This window comes from Marmota marmota, unplaced genomic scaffold (genome assembly GCF_001458135.2).
Source record: "Marmota marmota marmota unplaced genomic scaffold, marMar, whole genome shotgun sequence".
NCBI classification, from domain to species: domain Eukaryota; kingdom Metazoa; phylum Chordata; class Mammalia; order Rodentia; family Sciuridae; genus Marmota; species Marmota marmota.
In genome coordinates, this window is record NW_025999862.1 from 1,713,879 (window position 1) to 1,731,836 (window position 17,958).

General features: G+C 57.7%; 1 protein-coding gene and 1 long non-coding RNA gene across 2 annotated transcripts in view; one reads left to right on the forward strand and one right to left on the reverse strand.

Moving 5' to 3' along the window:
* The window catches only part of Cdh23 (cadherin related 23), a 390,629-nt gene that overhangs the window by 141,598 nt on the left and 231,073 nt on the right, over positions 1 to 17,958 (reverse strand). Inside the window, exons 12-14 of the mRNA XM_048808827.1 lie at positions 13,273 to 13,278; positions 11,141 to 11,290; positions 10,507 to 10,665 (exon numbers count right to left, since the gene is read on the reverse strand). Of these exons, the coding sequence (XP_048664784.1) occupies positions 10,507 to 10,665; positions 11,141 to 11,290; positions 13,273 to 13,278 (315 nt within the window). The remainder of the gene's footprint in view (positions 1 to 10,506; positions 10,666 to 11,140; positions 11,291 to 13,272; positions 13,279 to 17,958) is intronic.
* LOC125618482 lies at positions 2,230 to 5,233 on the forward strand. The gene is made up of 4 exons (XR_007349778.1): positions 2,230 to 3,001; positions 3,142 to 3,272; positions 3,516 to 3,745; positions 5,010 to 5,233. It is a non-coding gene; the product is annotated as an uncharacterized LOC125618482 (long non-coding RNA).

Below are 17,958 nucleotides of genomic sequence, written 5' to 3' on the forward strand. Positions count from 1 at the left end.
AGCCCCGGAGCCATCTGGCAACCCCAGCGTCTCTGCATCTTAGTGATCTCTGTCATCTGGGAAATGGGAGCCTAGTTTCACCCTCCCCGGCCGTCACAGCGATCCCACGTGATGACATACAGACAGCAAGTACTTAGCACTTCCAGTTAGTCGAATCATGTGTTTGGCACTCCTTCTGCCCTGGACACGCACTGGTTCACTGACCTTCCATAACAAACCCACAGGAACTATGGCTACCGCCCTTTTCCAAAAGAGGAAACCGAGGCACACAGACTAAGCACTCGTGCTCCCCACCCCCACTTCAAAGTTAATAGAAGCCATGACTTTTTTAGGGGTACATAGGCTCCCTGGCCAAAACACACACACACACACACAAATGCACATTTCTTTGCCTCGAGGCACAGTCACATGACCAGGTTCTGGCCAATGAGAGGAAAAGAGACATAAGGCATTTCTAGGAGCTCTCTTTAAGAGGGAGGGGACATGGCCTTCTTCATTTCCCCTGTCTTGTAGCTTGAAATGCAGGTGCAGTGGCTGGAGTTCTAGCGCCCATTCTGGACCATGAAGACCACACCACAGGGATGGTGGGCAGCCTGCAGGAGCCACCCAGACTGCTCCCTCTAAACTGCTTTTATCTGGGAGAAACATACACCTCCATCCTGCTGAAGCAACTGTTTGGGCGTCTCCATTAGTAGTAGCCATATTGGTCACTGCAGGTACAAGTAACCAATTCAAAGTCACATAACTCAGAAACGACCGAGTCCTCTAGGAGCCTGGGGTCTCTACCGCTCTGCCTCCTGGGAGGAGCACTGGAGAAAGCTGGGTCGATACCACCATCTCCATCCTGACGGTTCTCACTGTCATGGTCAGATGGTAAAGCAGAAGAGGACCCCAGGAGATCTCCAAACCTAGGCTGGCATCCATTAGCTGCTCATGAAATCAATTTAGTGGGTCATGGGTAGCAATTTAAAAACATAAAATCCAGTTGGGGGCAGTGGCGCAGGCCTGTAATCCCAGCAACTCTGGAGGCTGAGGTAGGAGGATTGTGAGTTTGAGGCTGGCCTCAGCAACATAGTAAGATCGTGCCTCAAAATAAACAAATAATAGAATAAAATAAAAAATATGAGGCTATATTATTGCATGGAGAAAGGAAGGATTGTTTTGCTCTAGTTACATGTGTATGTGTGTATATCCTGAGGGTCATACAGTTAATACAATTGTTATTATGGGTTGTGTTAAAAAAAAGTGGTTTGAGGGGCCAGCGTTGTGCTCAGTGGTAGAGCGCTTGCCTAGCATACACGAGGCACTGGGTTCCATCCCCGGCACCAAATAAAAATAAACAAATAAAATAAAGGCATCCTGTCCATCTACAACTAAAAAAAAAAATTTTAAATAGTTTGAAAAACACCCAACAAGCCAGTTCATATAGGACTCAGAGTCACTCCAGAATCCCCCGCAGGACCGCCGCTCCCATCCCTCCAGCAGCACGGGGCTTCCACAACCTGCAGGCCCAGCTCCATCTCAGCTCTGTGGCCGCCACCTGACTCCCTGGCCTTCCTCACTGCTCTCTGGACTCCCGCAGGCTGAGCCCAGGGGCTGTTCCTTGCCCTTCTCCCCTGCGTCCCCCAGTCCAGGCTGATGGCCTCCCTGCGCCTGGCACAGAGGGCTCTGACAGGCCTGTGGTTGCAGCGTTGATGAACTCCCTCTGGCTCTGGCCATATAGAGCTACCCATTGTCGCCTTGCCCAGGGGGTCCATTTTCTTCGCTCTGGTGTCCTCTGAGCAATTGCCTGAACAGGAACAATCAGCGGTCAGCCTACGGAAGGGTGACTTCTGACAGGCGCACAGTACAGGAGACACCGACTCTCGGCACGGGAGGGGACTGTCTGGGGGCAGGCGGTCACGTGGGGTTAGCACAGGGGGACCTGGAGAGTGTCCAGCACAATCCCTTCATTTTCCAGATGAGGACACTGAGGGCCCTGGAGTCGGGGACCTGTTCAAGGTCACCCTGTGAGTGAGCAGCTGCTGCCTGGCAGGCTGGCTCGTCCTAGACTCTGGTGACCGCAGATTCCAACAGGAGGCTGGAGCCCAGCTGGGGGTGGGCTTCTGACAGTAATTGGCTCAGGGGAGGAGAAGCCAGGGGCATGGACAGATCCGGGTTTTTAAATTTTGGTTATGGGGATTGAACCCAGAGGCACTTAGCCACTGAGCCCCATCCCCAGCCCTATTTGTGTTTTATTTAGAGACAGGGTCTCCCTGAGTTGCTTAGGGCCTGGCTAAGTTGCTGAGGCTGGCTTTGAACTCGTGATCCTCCTGCCTCAGCCTCCCGAGGCCCTAGATCTGGGTCGGAAGCTTGGCTTGGACACCCAGTAGCTGGCTGACCTTGGGCAGCTCGGTTACCTCCCTGGCCTCAGTTTCTCCCACAGAGTGGACACAGAAGAGATGGATAATGTGCTGAGTGCGCCCATCACCCGACCTGATCCACTAAACTCTGAACGCCTGGCCCGAGGGAAGCTGCCTTCCCCTGCTTTGGCAAAGGGCAGAAAAGCAGCAGATAAGCTGGGCGGATTCTGGAGGCACCAGAGATGGAGGCTGTGGAGCGTGTCAAGAACCCACAGCAACAGTCTTCTGATGAATTTGCCAAAAAGATCAATGAGTTGGGGGGCTGAAAACACTCAGACCTACCCGAGGTCCAGCCAGTCCACCCTGGGGGCAGAGCCGGGGAGCCCCAACTTGACATCCTGAAGCCTGGCCCTGCTGGGTTCCTTCAGTGGGAGAAGAACTTCCCTTAGCACCTGTCCCACCTCCCATTCCAGTCCATTTCCGTTTTCCGGACTGATATTTAGATTAAGGAGATAAGCACGGGCCAGGAGCACTAAGGCCTGACAGACACCGGACTCTCCACCTGTCAATCACCGCCAGCCTGCTGGGTCTCCAACGCCCCCCAACCTCTGCACCCCGGCCCCTCCCACTGGAGACAAACCAAGAGTGGGATGACAGAGGTACCCCCTAAATCGGGGAGGCAAAGGCTAAAAAGGCCTTCCAAGCCAGTTTGGGGGCAGGGCGGCTGACCCACTGTTTACTATTTGTGTGTGTACCTCTCTCTCTCCCCTTGGTCCTCTCCTTCCTCTCCCCTCCCCAGGCTGCAGATAAAGAATTCAATTTTCTTTTAAACGGTGGGGAAATTGGAAGAGATTTTGTTCTGTTTAAGCACAGCTGGAGTCTCGGGTCTCAAGGGGTTTGAGAACAATGAGATCAATTAAGATGCCAATGGTGAGGGGTGTCAGGAGGGGGTGGGGACAGCATGGCCGGTGGGGGCGGGAACTCCATCTACAGGGGAGGAGGCGGCCCAGGCCTGGGGGGAGCATGGGTTCTGAGGTGCCAGGGCTGCCCTCCCTGCACTGGCCTGCCCACCCTCTTGGGGTTCTGTCGAAGTATCCAGATGAGGCCTACCCACCCGGCTGTTGCCATCCCTCAGACTTACTAATAATTCATGTTGGCAATTTTTGTCACCAGCTTCATACGATGGCAGAATCAAGTTGAACCCATATGGTGATACGCCGTTGAGGCTGCTGTCCCAGGAGGCCACAGAAACCCAGGCACCTGGCCCACAGAGGCACTGGCACTGCATGGGGGCCTCCTGGGGTTTGCAGGCCCTGGACCATGACCTCGATGGACACCATCTCACTGGGCTGCTGCTGAGACAGGACAACCTGCCCAAGGCCTGTCTGCAGATAGAAGCTGAGGTAGGACCCCAGCCCGGAGCGGTGCGCCCACAGCCAGCCCTTTCTACCTCAAGTGGAGAAGGTACCTGGTCAGCTGGGTAGAGACCAAGGTGGACGTGCTCTGCTGCTCTGGGCTCTGGCCTGAGCCACCTCCCAGCTTCCCCCCTCCGCCCGCCATGCCCCTCTCCCTGGTGTCTTCTCTAAGCAGCAGCCACGCGGTCCCCAGATGCCCCTCCAAGGGACTCATCCCCTCCTGCTCTCTGCCACCCCCTGCCACCCCCTGCCACCCCTTCCCTGCAGCTTCCTCACGGGAGGCGGCTCCTTCCAGATTTCCCAGGTTCTCAGCCTGGATCCCACCCACCTGCCTTTCCACCTGGGCCCTTTTTCCCCCGCTGCCCTCTGTGGGACACCTGTCCAGCCTGGACACTTGACGTCAGGTCAGGTGGCAGCTGCCCCGGCTCTGGCACACTCACCCCTGCCCAGCTCCAGTTTCTCCCATGGCCCTCACCCCTGTGATGCTCTGGGTTTCCTTGTTCACTGTCAGTACCCTCTGGCATGGACAGAGACGTCTGTCTGGTCCGCCTGTCCTGACCACCACTGTCATCCCTGGCTCTGGACATACAGTGGCTAAATGGAGGCAGCTACATGTGGAGGTCACCTATTGCCCCCAGACAGTGCAGAGCCCTGCTCTGTGAGGGGAAGGGGACACATAGTCCGGGGAGTACCCGGAGGGCCCATGGCCCCTGGTCCTCCCTAGCAGCCTTCAGGGAAGCCAGGGTCCTCCTGCTCACCTGTCCACAGAGCTAGGCTGAGGGCCGGGCAGATTTCAGCCTTGACCTTGGAGTCATATCCCCTGATTAGGCCCAGGAGACCCAGGGCTCCTGGAATCTGGTGGTCTCGCTGCTGCCTCCCTCCCCTGGCCTTGGTTCCTGGGCTGGGGTCTGCGTCCCTAACCCCTGGCTGACCTACAGGCACTCAGCAGGCAGTGAGCCCACCCTGTCCTTGGAGGAGCAGAAGGCTGACTCCCAGGGAGGAGTGAATATGGCCACAGGGTCACCCAGTCAGCGGGTGGCCTGGCACCTAGGCCCCGGGGCTCGGGGCCAGCATTCTTCCCCATGTGCTCAGAGCCCGGCCCACAGTGAACCTGGGCCAAGAGGCCCTCTACCTCAACAAACGTCTCTGCCGCTGACTGGCTGGGTGGCTGGGGTTTGTGGGTTACCCTCCTGGTGCCTCAGTTTCCCCACCAAGCCTTTGCCCACCTTCTTCTTCCATCGCCTCCCTCCAGGAGGCTACCCTAGAACCCCTGACGCCAAGAGTCAAGCCTGCTCTGTGCCATACGCCAGGTGGGACCCTGAGGGAGCAGCTGAGGGAAGGGCCTTGGGGGGGAAGGGCCTTGGGTGGCCGGGCAAGTCCCGGAGTGGGACAGCAGCCAGGAGAGCAAGGCTCAGAGCACACTGGGGGCCTGGGGAGGGGAGAGGACCCAGGGTGAGGTGGTAGGGAAAAGCAGAGGGGTGATGGGCGGATTCTGGAGGCACCAGAGATGGAGGCTGTGAGGCGGTGGGGGCCAGGGCTGGAGGCCTTCAACGCCAACCAGGCCCAGAAGGCTTGAACCCTGGGCTGGGGAGGTGGCAGCAGGAACTTGGGTCTCCTCCCTGCCTCCCTCCCTCCACGGACAGCTTCCTGGCCCCAGCTGGACAGCCTCAGGCTGAAGTGGGGTTTGAAGACTCCCTCCTGTCCTTCTCCTTGTTCCTGCATCATGCACGAGGCCAGAGGGCAACCACTGCCTGGGAGCCTTGATCACAAACGACACCTCTGAGGGGGGCTATGGGACCTGGGCAGCTCTTGGTGTTTTTAAGACATCGATTTTCATGTGAATTCCTGGACATTCTTTCCTTTGGGAGTTGGGGGGCGGGGTCTACATCGAGGTCACAAAAGGCCAGCAGTTTCTGCCTGGTTTTCTTGGGTTGCTCCTTCTCCAGAGCCCCCCTCTGGGGTGTCCCCACCCAGAACCCCATGCTGGAAAATGCCCCAACCACATGGATAAGCCAAAGGTGCTTGGGGGGCAGTCTTGCTCAGCCTGTCCTTCATCCAGAACAGCCCAGGTACCAAGGGGAGAGGCCACCATTGAAGTGGACCCTCCAGGCCCTGCTGGTCCAGCCTCCAGCCGGAGGAAGGGAGTCACCCCAGACCTGAGGGAACAGAGAAGGCCCCCCCATGTACCTGTCCATATTCCCGACTCACCAAATCCACGAACATGGTAAAACAGCTGAGGCTTTGCTGCTGAATTAGGGGTGACTTCTTTTCTTTTGTATGTGTGTATGTGTGTGTGTGTGTGTGTGCGTGTGTGTGCGCGCGTGTGTGTGTATTGGTTGTAGTTGGACAAAAAAGTTTATTTTTATGTGGCGCTGAGGATCTAACCCAGCGCCTCACACGTGCTAGGTGAGCGCTCTACCGCTGAGCCACGACCCCAGCCCTAAGGGGTGATTTCTTATGCAGCATTAGGAACAGAAAGAAGCAAGATCCCCAAGAACAGAGGGACTGACACCTCACTCAGAGAGGGCATGAGGTATTTAGCCAGCGTCTGGAGGCGAACACAGAAATGGATGAGAGCCCCTGGATTTTGAGCAGAGAATGGCTAAACGCCTGTAGCCACGCCAGCTACACAATCTGCTAAGCTCGGGGCAAACAGGAGCATCACGGGACCCTTGCTCAAAGAGACTAAGAATTCCAGACGGCAACGGCAGAACAGGAAATCAAGGTCAGGGTTCTCCTAAGTCCAGTCCCCTGGGCAACTGCACAGGTGCCACGCAGGCAGCATCTATTGTCCCCTCCCTCTGGAGAGTCTCCATTCTCCCTTGGATCCTTCACTGGGTTCTGCTCCTTGAGGCCAAAGCCCTGGTGTTGGACTCCAGACTAGAACTCAGCCTGCGTGTGGGTGAGTGCACCGAGTCTGGGGAGTCGGAGCAGAAGGCAGGGCGTCTGGAAACCCAGAGAGCCAGGATTTAAGAGCCAGTACACTCTGACCTGCACGGACCCCAGAGTAAGATGGAACAGACATTCTTGGATAAGAATCACAACAACGACAATAACAGTACCAGCAATCACATCTGCCATTTATCCAGAGCCTTAGAATACACTAAGTGCTTTAAACGCCCCATCTCTCTTAATCATCGGGTATCGTTATTATCATTACTACAGCAAGCTCTGGGGACTGGGGCCAGGAAGTAGCTCAGCACCTGCACAGGGTCTCAGGGACGGCAGGCAAGAGCCAGGATTTGAACCCGCGTCTCTCTGCTTGTGAAGCCCTGCTTTCGGCAGTGGCTGAGGCTGCCACGAGGTCTTCGTGAGGTGGCAGAGCTACGCGTCCTTCTGCTGTGGAGCAGCAGGACAGGCAGGACCCGGGTGAGTCCTGGGGAGCAGCCCTAATGCTACCTCAGGGAACTGGCCCTCCCAGATAGCCAGGGCCTAAGTTCCACTGCTTGGACCCAACAGCATGGTGGGGGGTGCTCCCAGAGCCCTCCTGCCGGAGGTGCCCCCAGTCACCGTGCTGGGAGCGAGGCCCTGTGGCTGGACAGCTGACTCAAGAGGCTGCTGGTGTGCAGTCCTCCCTCTGAGCGTAACTGAGCAGGACTGAAGCTGGCCTCCACCGGGGCCAGGCTGGGACAGTGACATGACCACCCTGTCCTTGTGGCAGAGACCCAGAAGGAGATGCTGTGGAGCCAGGAAACACTGCGGTAGCACCTGGCCCAGTCATCTCACGGGGGCCTCAGAGGTTCAGTGACTTGTCCTGGTCATGTGCTGCCCAGGGCAGGGCCAGGGATCCCAGGGTGGTGTCCCCGCCAGGGCTGGTGCTCTAGGAAGACTCAGCCTGGAGGTCTGGTGGCAGCTGACATTTCCAGTCCAGCCACTTCCTGGCTCTGGGGCCCTGAGCAAGGCACTTAACTTCCCCGAGCCTCAGTTTCCTCATCTGTAAGGGAGAATGTCGGCCTCTACTCAACAGGACAGAAGTGACATACAAAGTGTGCGGCTGGCCGTAGGGGCCCAGAGGGAGCCCAGAGGGAGCAGTGTACAGTTGATGGAGCTGTCCTTAGAGGTCACCCTACCATCCCCTGCCCGGGAGCCATGTCCCAGCACCAGATATGGAAGGAGCCAGGGGTACGTTCCAGCCCACCTTCCTTGCTGCACAGGGGAGGTGCTTAGGAGAGAAGCTGGACTCAAGGTCACGACTTTGAACTTGACATTCCCACTCTTTCTCCTCCCCAAGTAGAGTCACACCTTGTTATGACCAAGGGCTTCAGGGGTCTCAGAACCTGGGCTGGGGAGGTCCAGGGAGCAGGGAGGTGCAGCTCCTCCACCCTGTGGGGATGCCCAGGCTGATGGTGACGGCCACCTCTCTGCGCCACCCTCAGACAGCCACCTGGCCCAGCACAGGTGACCTGCCACAGAGGCAGGGCCGTGCCAGGTGGGGGCTGGGGAGGACCCTTCCAGCAGGCTCTGCTCCAGCCTTCAGTGCAAATTAATCCATCTTCCTTTTCTTCATAATTTTTTTCCGGACACAACTGCCCATGAAACATTTAAATAACATCCAGAAAAGGTCAGGGAGAAGGAATTTCACAGTCCCTGCACAGGCGGTGACAGCCTCGGCCCCTCCTGTGGCAAAGGAGGTGGGAGATGAGGCCGACCCCGTCGAAGCAGAGTGGCCAGGAAACGGGCTACCTGCTAGGAGCACTGGAGGCATCCGTGGTGCCTCCTCTCCTCTCTACAGCAACGCATGCCCATTCTACAGGTGGGGAAATGAAGGCTCCTAGTGTGTGTGCATAGATCAGCACGCAGCAAAGGTGGGACAGCAGAGCCCACAGTCCTATCATCAGAGGATGAATGGCCCCTTATATCGTCACTTTCTCATAACCCTTGGGGTTGGGGAATAAGGAGAGGCAGGCAGAGCTTGTCACCTGGCAGCCCCAGGCTGAGCTCACCTGCTGAGCACGGAGAGGACCAAATGTCCCGAGGGCCAGCCCTGTCTTTAGCAGGCTCAGAATCTGCTCCAGCTCTGGATGAAACCAGGTGTGAGGGGCTTGGCTCACGTCCACCAGGGCCACTCCTCAGGGCCAGGACAGGACCCAACACACCTGTCTTTGGTGCCACCCGTCAAGGCACGTGCCTTCTCGCGCTTCAGCCTCAGCCCTGCTCCGTAGGTCTCCCCAGCCCTTCCCAGGCCTGGAACCTGGACCCCCAAACAACGACTCCATCCCCAGCAAGAATTCCAGGAAGGAATCCTGGATGCGCTCCAAGCCTGGATCCCACACCAGGACACCTGACCACAGGCTCCTGACCTACAGCGGGGAGGCCTCTGCCCCTGGCCAGGCCCCCAGCACACGGGCTGAACGGTGCCCTTCCCCCTGACATGGGAGGGTGGACAGGAGGCCACAGACACTTCCTTTTGGGTCCAGGGAACCAAGAGACTGGAGCCTCTGGTGCTTGCTCTCAGGCCATCCTAAAAGGCCAGAGGATGGTCTGGGGGCCTCGGGCACAGGAGACGTTCTGCTGAGGACACTGGCAAAAGCCGAGGGAGACAGGCGGGAAAGCAGGGCTGGGAAGAGCAGCCGCAGCAGACACACTGTTTACATCTGACGGCCTGACTAGCCAAACATCTGTTTGAAATATTAATAACTGTCAGATGGGAAGGGCCCGGGGCTCAGTGCGGTTCCCTACCATCTGTCTGCAGAGTAAACACACTTCAGACCGTGGGGAGTGGGACGGCTGGCAATGTCAGCTCCCAGCGAGAAACAGCAGCCAAGGACTGTGGGGGGCATCAGGTGGCTGGGAAGGGGGCTGCAGCGAGGTACGTGCCTCGACATTTCCTGAGCACCTACTATGGGCACGACCCTGAGTTGTGTGGCAACTGATGTACTCAGCATCCAAACCCGTTTCTTTTAGTAATAGACACCCCTTCTCCGTTTTCAGCCCATATCATCAGGAACCCCAGCCCCTAGCTCCACTAGGGGGAGTAAGACCCATCCCTGGCGTTTCAGAATCCAGAGGATTGTTGCCAAAAGCCCACAAACGAAGAATCAATTCTGGGATTTGGGCTGGAATTACTGGAAAAAGAAGTTTCTCCCAACGAGGATTGATGAACCCGTAAGAGCTAAACCTGCAGGTGCTGGTGCCCAACTCAGCCAATACAAAAGCAGAAGCTGGCACTGAAGACAGGCTCCTGCTCAATTGAGTGCCTGGATGCAGCCATGCCTGAAATCACTTATACCTTCATGTTACGTGAGCCAATCTTTTTTTTTTTTTTTTTTTTCTTGAACACTTAAGGGTTTCTTCACCTTGCAACCAAGAGTATTAACCGATATAAATGACACTGAGGGGCCCCTTATTAAAGGGCTAGTCCCAGACAAGAGCAACCAGAGATGCCCAGGTACTTAGAAGGACCCCTCTGTGCTCAGATAGGGGAGGCTGCCCTCCTTAGAGAGGCACTTGTTTCCCCCATCAGAGGGGGCTTCCAAGGTTCCCCCCGAGCACCCAGAACTAATCCCTCTTAGGGAAAAGCAAGAAAGCCAAAGGATCCCTGGCCCAATCTCTGGCTGCTCCAGGCTGGTCCCTTTCCCTTGCTGCAGCCCTGGCCAAGGAGCCCCATTGTGGAGAGTCCAGGCCCCTCCATTCACAGCCCTGGGCAGTTGGGGGCATCTGCTTCCCTGAGTGCCCAGGGTCCTCTGGAATACCTCTGGCTGCCTCCCATGGCCTGTCATAGGAACTCAGTGGCCCCGCAGGGGACTCACCAGGACTGTCAGCACAGAGGTCCCCACGGTGACATTCTCATACAGGCTGACATTGTACAGTGGCTGGCTGAAGATGGGCCGGTTGTCATTCTCGTTGATGAGGGTGATCTTCACCTTGGCGTAGCCCACGTGGTCGGGCACACTCTCATTGGCGAAGAGCTGGGGAGCAGATTGGGGCTGGTAAGCTCCCAGATGTTCTCAGAACTCTTGTCCCTCCCACCCCCACTAAAAGGCCCCCCAGTTCCTTGGCTGGTGCCGGCACTGGCTGGAGTCACTGCCCACCTCCTGTGTGCTGCTATAAGGCCCTCCGTCATTGTCACAGGGCCGGGGTGGCCACTGAGTCTGCTCTGGGGGAGGGGCGGGGGGCTGGACAGAGAGGAGGTGGCCACAGAGACTCTTGGGGAAGTGCTTTAGAGGCTGCAGGGGGGCCTGAGGAAATCCCACCCAATGTCCGGACATGGGCTTGTCCTCCTTGAGAAGAGGAGGCTCACTCCAGCGCTGCCTCTCAGTGGGCTCCTCTGGGTCGGAGCCCCAGGGAAGGTGGGGGAGGTGGGGGTTGGGATTTAAAGGGGTATCCCTCTACCATGTCTCCCCTGGAGACCCCCCCCCACTGGGCCCAAAGAGGTGGCCTTACATCAAAGTCGTAGCGGTCCACGGTCTCGTAGTCGAGGGGGATGGCCACCCGGATGCGGATGTCCGCCTTCCCTTGGACGGAGGTGGGGGAGATGATGAAGTGGTGGGAGTTGTTCCCCACCAGGTACACCTCGAACATGCTGTTCAGGCCCTGGGGCAGGAGTGGACAAGAGCTAGTCAGAAGTTCAGAGAGGACACGGAGGCCAAGACCCAGAGCCTGAGTGCAGGTGCAGAGGGCCTGGGGGGCCAGCTGAGCCGGACAGGGCTGGCCTGCCCCACCCACAGAGGTTCTGGTCTCCCTGGGGTGACGCTGGCCCAGCTCCTGGACCCCACCTCCTGCCCCTGTCTGGGCCTCAGGGAGTCTCCTCTGGCCCCCTCTGTCCAATGCCCTCAGGGACCTTCCCGGGCTCGGGTTCCTGTTCCTGTTCCCTTTCTCTGCCCCAGAGACCCCAACTCAGGGGAAAGAGGCCAGCAAGGAATAGAGGGAAAAGAGAAGAGGGCAGAGGGGTGGAGGGAAGAGGAGCCATGATAGGCGGGGACAGGAGAGGACAGGAGGGACAAGGCAGCACACAGCTCCTCCTATGGGATGTGTCCATCAGGGAGAACCTCAGTTTGCTTACTGGTGACAGAGAGGTGACCCAGAGCCTGGGTGGCAGAGTGCACCACCACGTGCCCCATGCAGTGGCCAGCCCTGGAGGATACCATCTCGGGCTGGGTGAATGCAGCCATGCCCACAAGGCTCTGCTGTGTCCAGCAGCCCAAGTCCATCACTTTGGGAGTGTGGTAGGTGCCTCACTAGCTCAGGGTTTCTGGAAGTTCTAACCAGAGCTGCAGCTCAAAAAACCCTCATATGAGCCGGGCGCTGTGGACCACGCCTCTAATCCCAGCAGCTCGGGAGGCTGAGGCAGGAGGATCGCAAGTTCAAAGCCAGCCTCAGCAACTCAGCAAGGCCCTGAGCAGCTCAGCAAGACCCTGTCTCTAAATAAAATACAAAAAAGGCTGGGGAGGGGGCTCAGTGGTTAAGCACTCCTGGGTTCAATCCTGGTGCCCCCGAAAAAAAATCCCCATATGATACATGATTTATTCTAATGCAAAACTGCTGGGATGTGACATCTCCATGTTACTCAAGTGCCCAGCTTAGGAGGTGAGCCATGTGGCCTACCAACCCCCTGAGCCTGGCTGCTCACAGAAAGAGATGCATGTACTTTCTCCTGCCTCCCTGGGAGAGATCCCTCCAAACTCCCCTCCACGCTGGGTGGGGGCTGAGGTACGCAGCCAGTCAGGAGCCTCCACCTGGCCCTTGGTGCTGATGCCAGCGGGTCACCCACCCGGGCTCCCTTGCCAGGGGCTTGTCCTCTCATTTCTCCTGTTGACCTCCCTCCCCAGCCCAGTGTGGCCAAGGGCGCATGGCCCCTCTTCTTGGCAACCCAGGGGTTGCAGAGGGACTCTCTCGGGGAACCTGTTCCTGGTGAGAGGGGCAGCCAGGCACACCGGCCCCGGAAGCCTTCCCATGCAAGGCTGGTCCCTCCCATTCAGGGCAAGGAGATGGGACAGGGTAGGGCAGCCTCCAGGAGCCAGAGAGTTCACAAGACCCAGAGCTGCTCCATGGGCTCAGTGCTTTTGGGGAACAAAACATGTTGCTATTCACCCCGGGTCTCTTGAGTTCTTTCCATTCTACCAACCTGGCAATGCAAGGCCAGGGACAGGAGCCCAGGGGCGGGAGGAGCCCAAGAGCAGGCCATTGCTGGCACAGGTGTTTTGAGTGGGAGGCGGGAGCAGATCCTGGCGTCCAGGCAGTATCGGGGCCTCTAGAGTCCCCAGCCCAGGGTGGCTCCCTGGGGACTGTGGGGCTACGCTCCTCTTGGGCCTATTGGGTGGCACAATTTTCATTTCTCTCTGGTGTGGAATCCATCTGGTCGGGGGAGGGGACAATTAAATCCCTGAAGGGGCACTAATAGCCAAAAGCCATGGAGTGTGACCACGCTGGACAGGTGACACAGCACTTCTCCCTCCCTGAACCTTGGTCCCTTGACCATGTGGGGTGGGCACAGTCTGTGCATAAAGAAACATCCCTTGCGCGGTGGGTGGCCCACCAGGACCCCCAGCCCAGCCCTGCCAGGGAGGCTCACTTACCAAGTTCTGTCAGGGGGAGTCGGTCAGTCAAGGGCATGGAGACAGGAAGAAGGAGCCGGAGAGGAGCCCAAGGGTGTAGAGAGAAAGGAACCAGAGAAAAGAGATGGTGAATCTTGGGTCAAGGCGAGGGGCCAAGACGGACCCCAGGGCACACCCAGCTCCCCAGGAGCCGCCTCCCAGGGCCCCAGTGGGCCACAGATTTGGGGTCCCAGGGAGGGGTACACCAGGGAGAGGAGCAGAGGAGGGTCAAGGGTGGACCCAGGAGGAGGGGACAGGGCAGGAAGGATGTTGATGTCAGAGGAAGCGGATCTCTGCCCCATCCATTGTCCCCTCGGTCCTGCTCCCATGAGCCTGGATAAAGCCCCTGCAGGAAGCAGCCCCAGACACAGCTATATTTTTATTTTCTTAGCATGAAAAATGTCAGAGACATGATAAGCCAGGGCATGGGAAATCTTGCAATAACTCAAAAGTGGGAGGAGCACACACTTTGTGTCTCCCTCCCGCCTTGCCCCTCGAGAGCCTTCTCCAGCGGTGACCACCAGACCAGGAAATCCACCCTGTGTGAGGCACCATCTACAGACAGTGGCAGAGACCCAAGCCGCCCCCATCCCGACACAGTCACACACTGTACACACGCTCTGGGTCGAAGTTTTTCTTTTACAACTACGTCTTGGTGACTGCTCCCTAACTAGGAACAGCACTGCTGACGAGGACAGCAGCCATCTAAGCACACATGTATTGCACACCTACTGCCAGGCCCCGTCCAAACACTTAAAAGTACCAGACATTGCCAGGTACAGTGGTGCACGCCTGTAATCCCAGCGACTACTGAGGCTGAGGCAGGAGGATTGCAAGTTCAAAGCCAGCCTCAGCAACTTAGTGAGGTCCTAAGCACTTATCGAGACCCTGTCTCAAAATGAAAAATTAAAAGGGCTGGGGATGTGGCTCGTGGTTAAGCACCTCAGGTTCTATTCCCAGTAACCCTCCCTCCCCAAATACCAAAGAACCAAAGATCTGCCTCATTTCTCTTAATGGCTGCAAAGTGCTTCTCTCACATGTTCAGTCCTCCCCTGTGGTTATTCTTGAATGACAGAAACCCCTTGAGGCCATATATCACGCCTGATACAGTGTAAATCCACCTTAGACCCTGGCACACAGTAGGTGCTCAGGGATCGGGTTTCAGCAACTCTTGGGCTGCCCTGTGTGATCCTCTTCCCAAGGGAAATTAATTCCTGTGGAAATTAAGTTCAGAGAAGTTGTCCAAAGTGGGCACAGGGGATTGGTTGCAAAGTGGGGGATCAGGGCCCAGGCTGATCAGGAGGAGCGCTGAGCCACCATTGGGGGTGGGAGAGGCCAGCAGGGCAGAGGCACAGAGAGATCACCCGAGGAAACCAGGCTGAGGAGAGGTGGACACCCAGGCCTGAGGGTTCTGGCCCACAGTTCGGTTGTTCACTGGGACTTGCATGGGAGGAGGAGAGCGCCAGGGCAGAGGGTGTCCTCCAGGTGTGGCACTGGAACAGGACAACAGTGCCACTGGGTGCTGGTCAGAAATGCAGATTTGGGGGCCAAACCCAGGTCTACTGAAATTCTGGGGTGGGGCCCAGCGGTCTGAGAGGCGCCTCCAGGAGGCCTCATGTGTGACAGCCCCTGGGGTGGCCAGGGAAGAAGCACTGAGGAAAATCCACCTGCGAGGTGTGGGCCTGGAATCACATGGGGGGCCGGGGCTGTCTGATCACTGAGGTCATTGAAGAGTCGCCTGGTGGACGGGAATGGGCCCAGTGCAGGCCCAGGTGAAGCCCCTGGTGTAAGTGCTTTGGTGAGGCAGGGGCCCCAGAGGGGAAGAGCCCTGGCCCCTCAAGGAGAGCTCTGTGGGTCTGGAGCTAGGCCTCCTCCCTCCTCCCTGATCTGTTCCAGGGACTAGAGTTTCACTCAGGCCTGACACAGCAGTTGTGTGGACCCCATGTGCTGCTGTCCTGAGATCCCCAGGGTCACCTTCTGGCCAGTCCCTTTAAATGCTCAGCCTGCCCCTTTTAGAACCTGCACAGTGGATGATTTCCTGCTGGGACTTATGACTGTCAGCCCCTGGGGCAGGGGTATGTGACAGGGAGATACCCTAGGGCTGAGTTGGTGCAAATCCCCTATAACAGAGCCCTGGGCTGGGCAACTTACCACAACAGCTTCCATCTGTCACCCCCCACCCTCTGCCACACACAGACAGAATCCTCACCTGGCCTGGTGGCATCCGCATCTCTCCACCCCTTTTAGGAGAAGGAAGCTGGGGCCAGAGAGGGGACCCTCAAACCTCCTGCCTGAATCTCAGCTCTTCTTCACCAGCCCCGAAGGCATGGAGAGCACCCGTGTTCCTTCCCCCGCCCACACGTCGGTGAACAAGGCCCAGGGGTGGGGGCCAAGCTCCCAGCAGAGAGAGCATCGCTCCTCCCAGCTCCGCCCGGCCTCCTCCGTGCCCTTGTCCTGCCACTGCGGGGCGAGGGGGGGCTGTCTCTTATACACATNCCCGCCGCCTCGCGCCCCGGAGGCGGACTTGGCCTTGGCCTTGGCGGTCGGAGCAGACGCTGCCCCGGCCCAGAACGCTCCCTCTGCCCCGGCACCTTGTGACTACCAGAGGTGGTGACGGAACCTCAGGCTCAGTGTTCTCAGCTTTTCTTTGGTGCCCGGATTGAAGTAGGGCGCAGAACGGCGCGCACTAGGCGCGTTTTCCAGCTCTTTGCAGGGAGTCCAGCGCGTGCTGGGCCCTCTATACACCTTAGCTTGCAGAACGCTCCGGGAAGCCTGGGACAAGGAGCAGTTCCTTGGTCTAACCACGGTCATACCCAGCCTTTTCTGTCCTGAGGTGGATTTGGGCTGGTCCCCCGCTATGGGTGCCCCCCCCCCCAGCTGGAGCTGGGCACCCCCCTCAGCTTGGCACCTGCGTTTCTCTCTGCAGACAACCTGGTCCCCCAAAGGGAGGAAGGACTGACCGGTGCTCCAGGCTCCCCCACGCTGGACACGAAACCTGCCCTTGCCTGGCTCTCCACTTCCCCAGGCTCCACCCTGCTGTGGTGACACCTGTTGGCCCTGCTCTCTGCTGCCAGTTAGTGTGGGACCTGGGCCAGTGGCCCAGTGGTGTGATGCAGGAAAGAGAGGAGGATTCACAGCTGAGGACTGGGCTCCATCCCTTCCAGCTCTGTGACCTTGGGTAACTCATGTTGCTCCTAGATCTTCAGTTTCTTCATCTGTGAAAGGGCAGAGGGAAGCCTGCCCCCCCAGGATGAAATGAAGCAGTGCTACCTTTGTTCCAGCATTTTCTGTGAATTGTGGTTTTTGGCCTAAGAAAGGAGAGTCCCTGAAGGCAGGGCTGCTGTGTGTGCTCTCCTTTGCACCTCAAATACCAAGTACGAGGGGACCCTCACCCCGCCTAGGGAACTACAGTGTGCCCCTGGGGGGACCTTTATTCCTTTCAACAGAAGAGAAAGGACTAGGGTTATGTGAACACAGGGTGGACTGGGGAAGGTGAGGACCAGGGCTGTCTTTATGTTGGGGTGATGGGGCTGGGGCTGCTGTGAGCAGGATGGAGAGTCCCCGGGGACCTGGTGAGCTCCCGGGGTACCTGTGGGTGGTGTCTGGGTGGTGGCAGGGCGAGCCCCAGCAGGGAGTGGGGCTACGGAGCTGGGATGCAGAGACGGGCCTCCAGAATTAGTGTGCCCTTCGCAGAAACCCTGTCCAGAACTCAAACCTGCCAGGAAGAGCCCTGTGACTAAGATTCCAGGGTGCGAGGCCCTGGACTTCAGTGGTGGTTAGAGCACAAACCCTGGAGTCAGACCTGAGTCTAGATTCAGGCGCTCCCTCCTTCAGCTCTGTGTTTGCACACAGGATTTTATTCTCCTTGAGCCTCAAGTTCCTCATCTGCAAAATGGAAGGAGAGAAGTCTTCCTGATGGGCTATTGTGGGTAAACTGCAAAATTTTGGCCAAGACTGAGCGCCCCAGGCTGGGTGGTCCATGCCTATAATCCCAGCAGCTGGGAGGCCAAGGCAGGAGGATCATGAGTTCAAAGCCAGCCTCAGGAACTTAGCAAGGCCCTAAGCAGATCAGCAAGACCCTGTCTTAAAATAAAATATAAAAAAGGGCTGAGAGGAAACATCAGAGGAGGGGCTGCTTTCTAGACCTTGGCCAGGAATGAGGGAGGCATGCAGAGAGGGGCAGAGGCTCCCATGTGCCCAGGAGCAAAGGGACCTGCCACCCCATCCGGGGCGGGGCTGTAGGTCTCTCTCCCTCCCTCCTTCTGTGTTTTCTGTTGGTCTGATCCATGCTATTGAGCGGTGGAAAATCAAAGTCCACTGAAGATGTATTCTTTATCCTTTCACTTAATTAACCCCAATCAGATGTGGCAAAGTGAACCTTGGCAAGTGGCCTCTTCTCGTCCCCTCTCTCCCATCTGAGACACTACTAGGGGGCGCCAGGTTGCCCACCCCTGCCCACCTGTGGGGCAGCTGCCCCCTGTGCACTGTCACCCTGGGCTGCCTGCTTCAAAGAGGCCAGAGGGCAACGGAAGGAGCCTTGTAGAGGTCACTGTCTCTGTGCCCCTAAATTCACCGGAGGGACCCAATAAGACTTAGGTCACGAGGTTGGTAGCAGGGCCCTAGTGCCTTTCTCTTCTGCATTCCAGCTTGTCTGGCCACCAGTGGCTC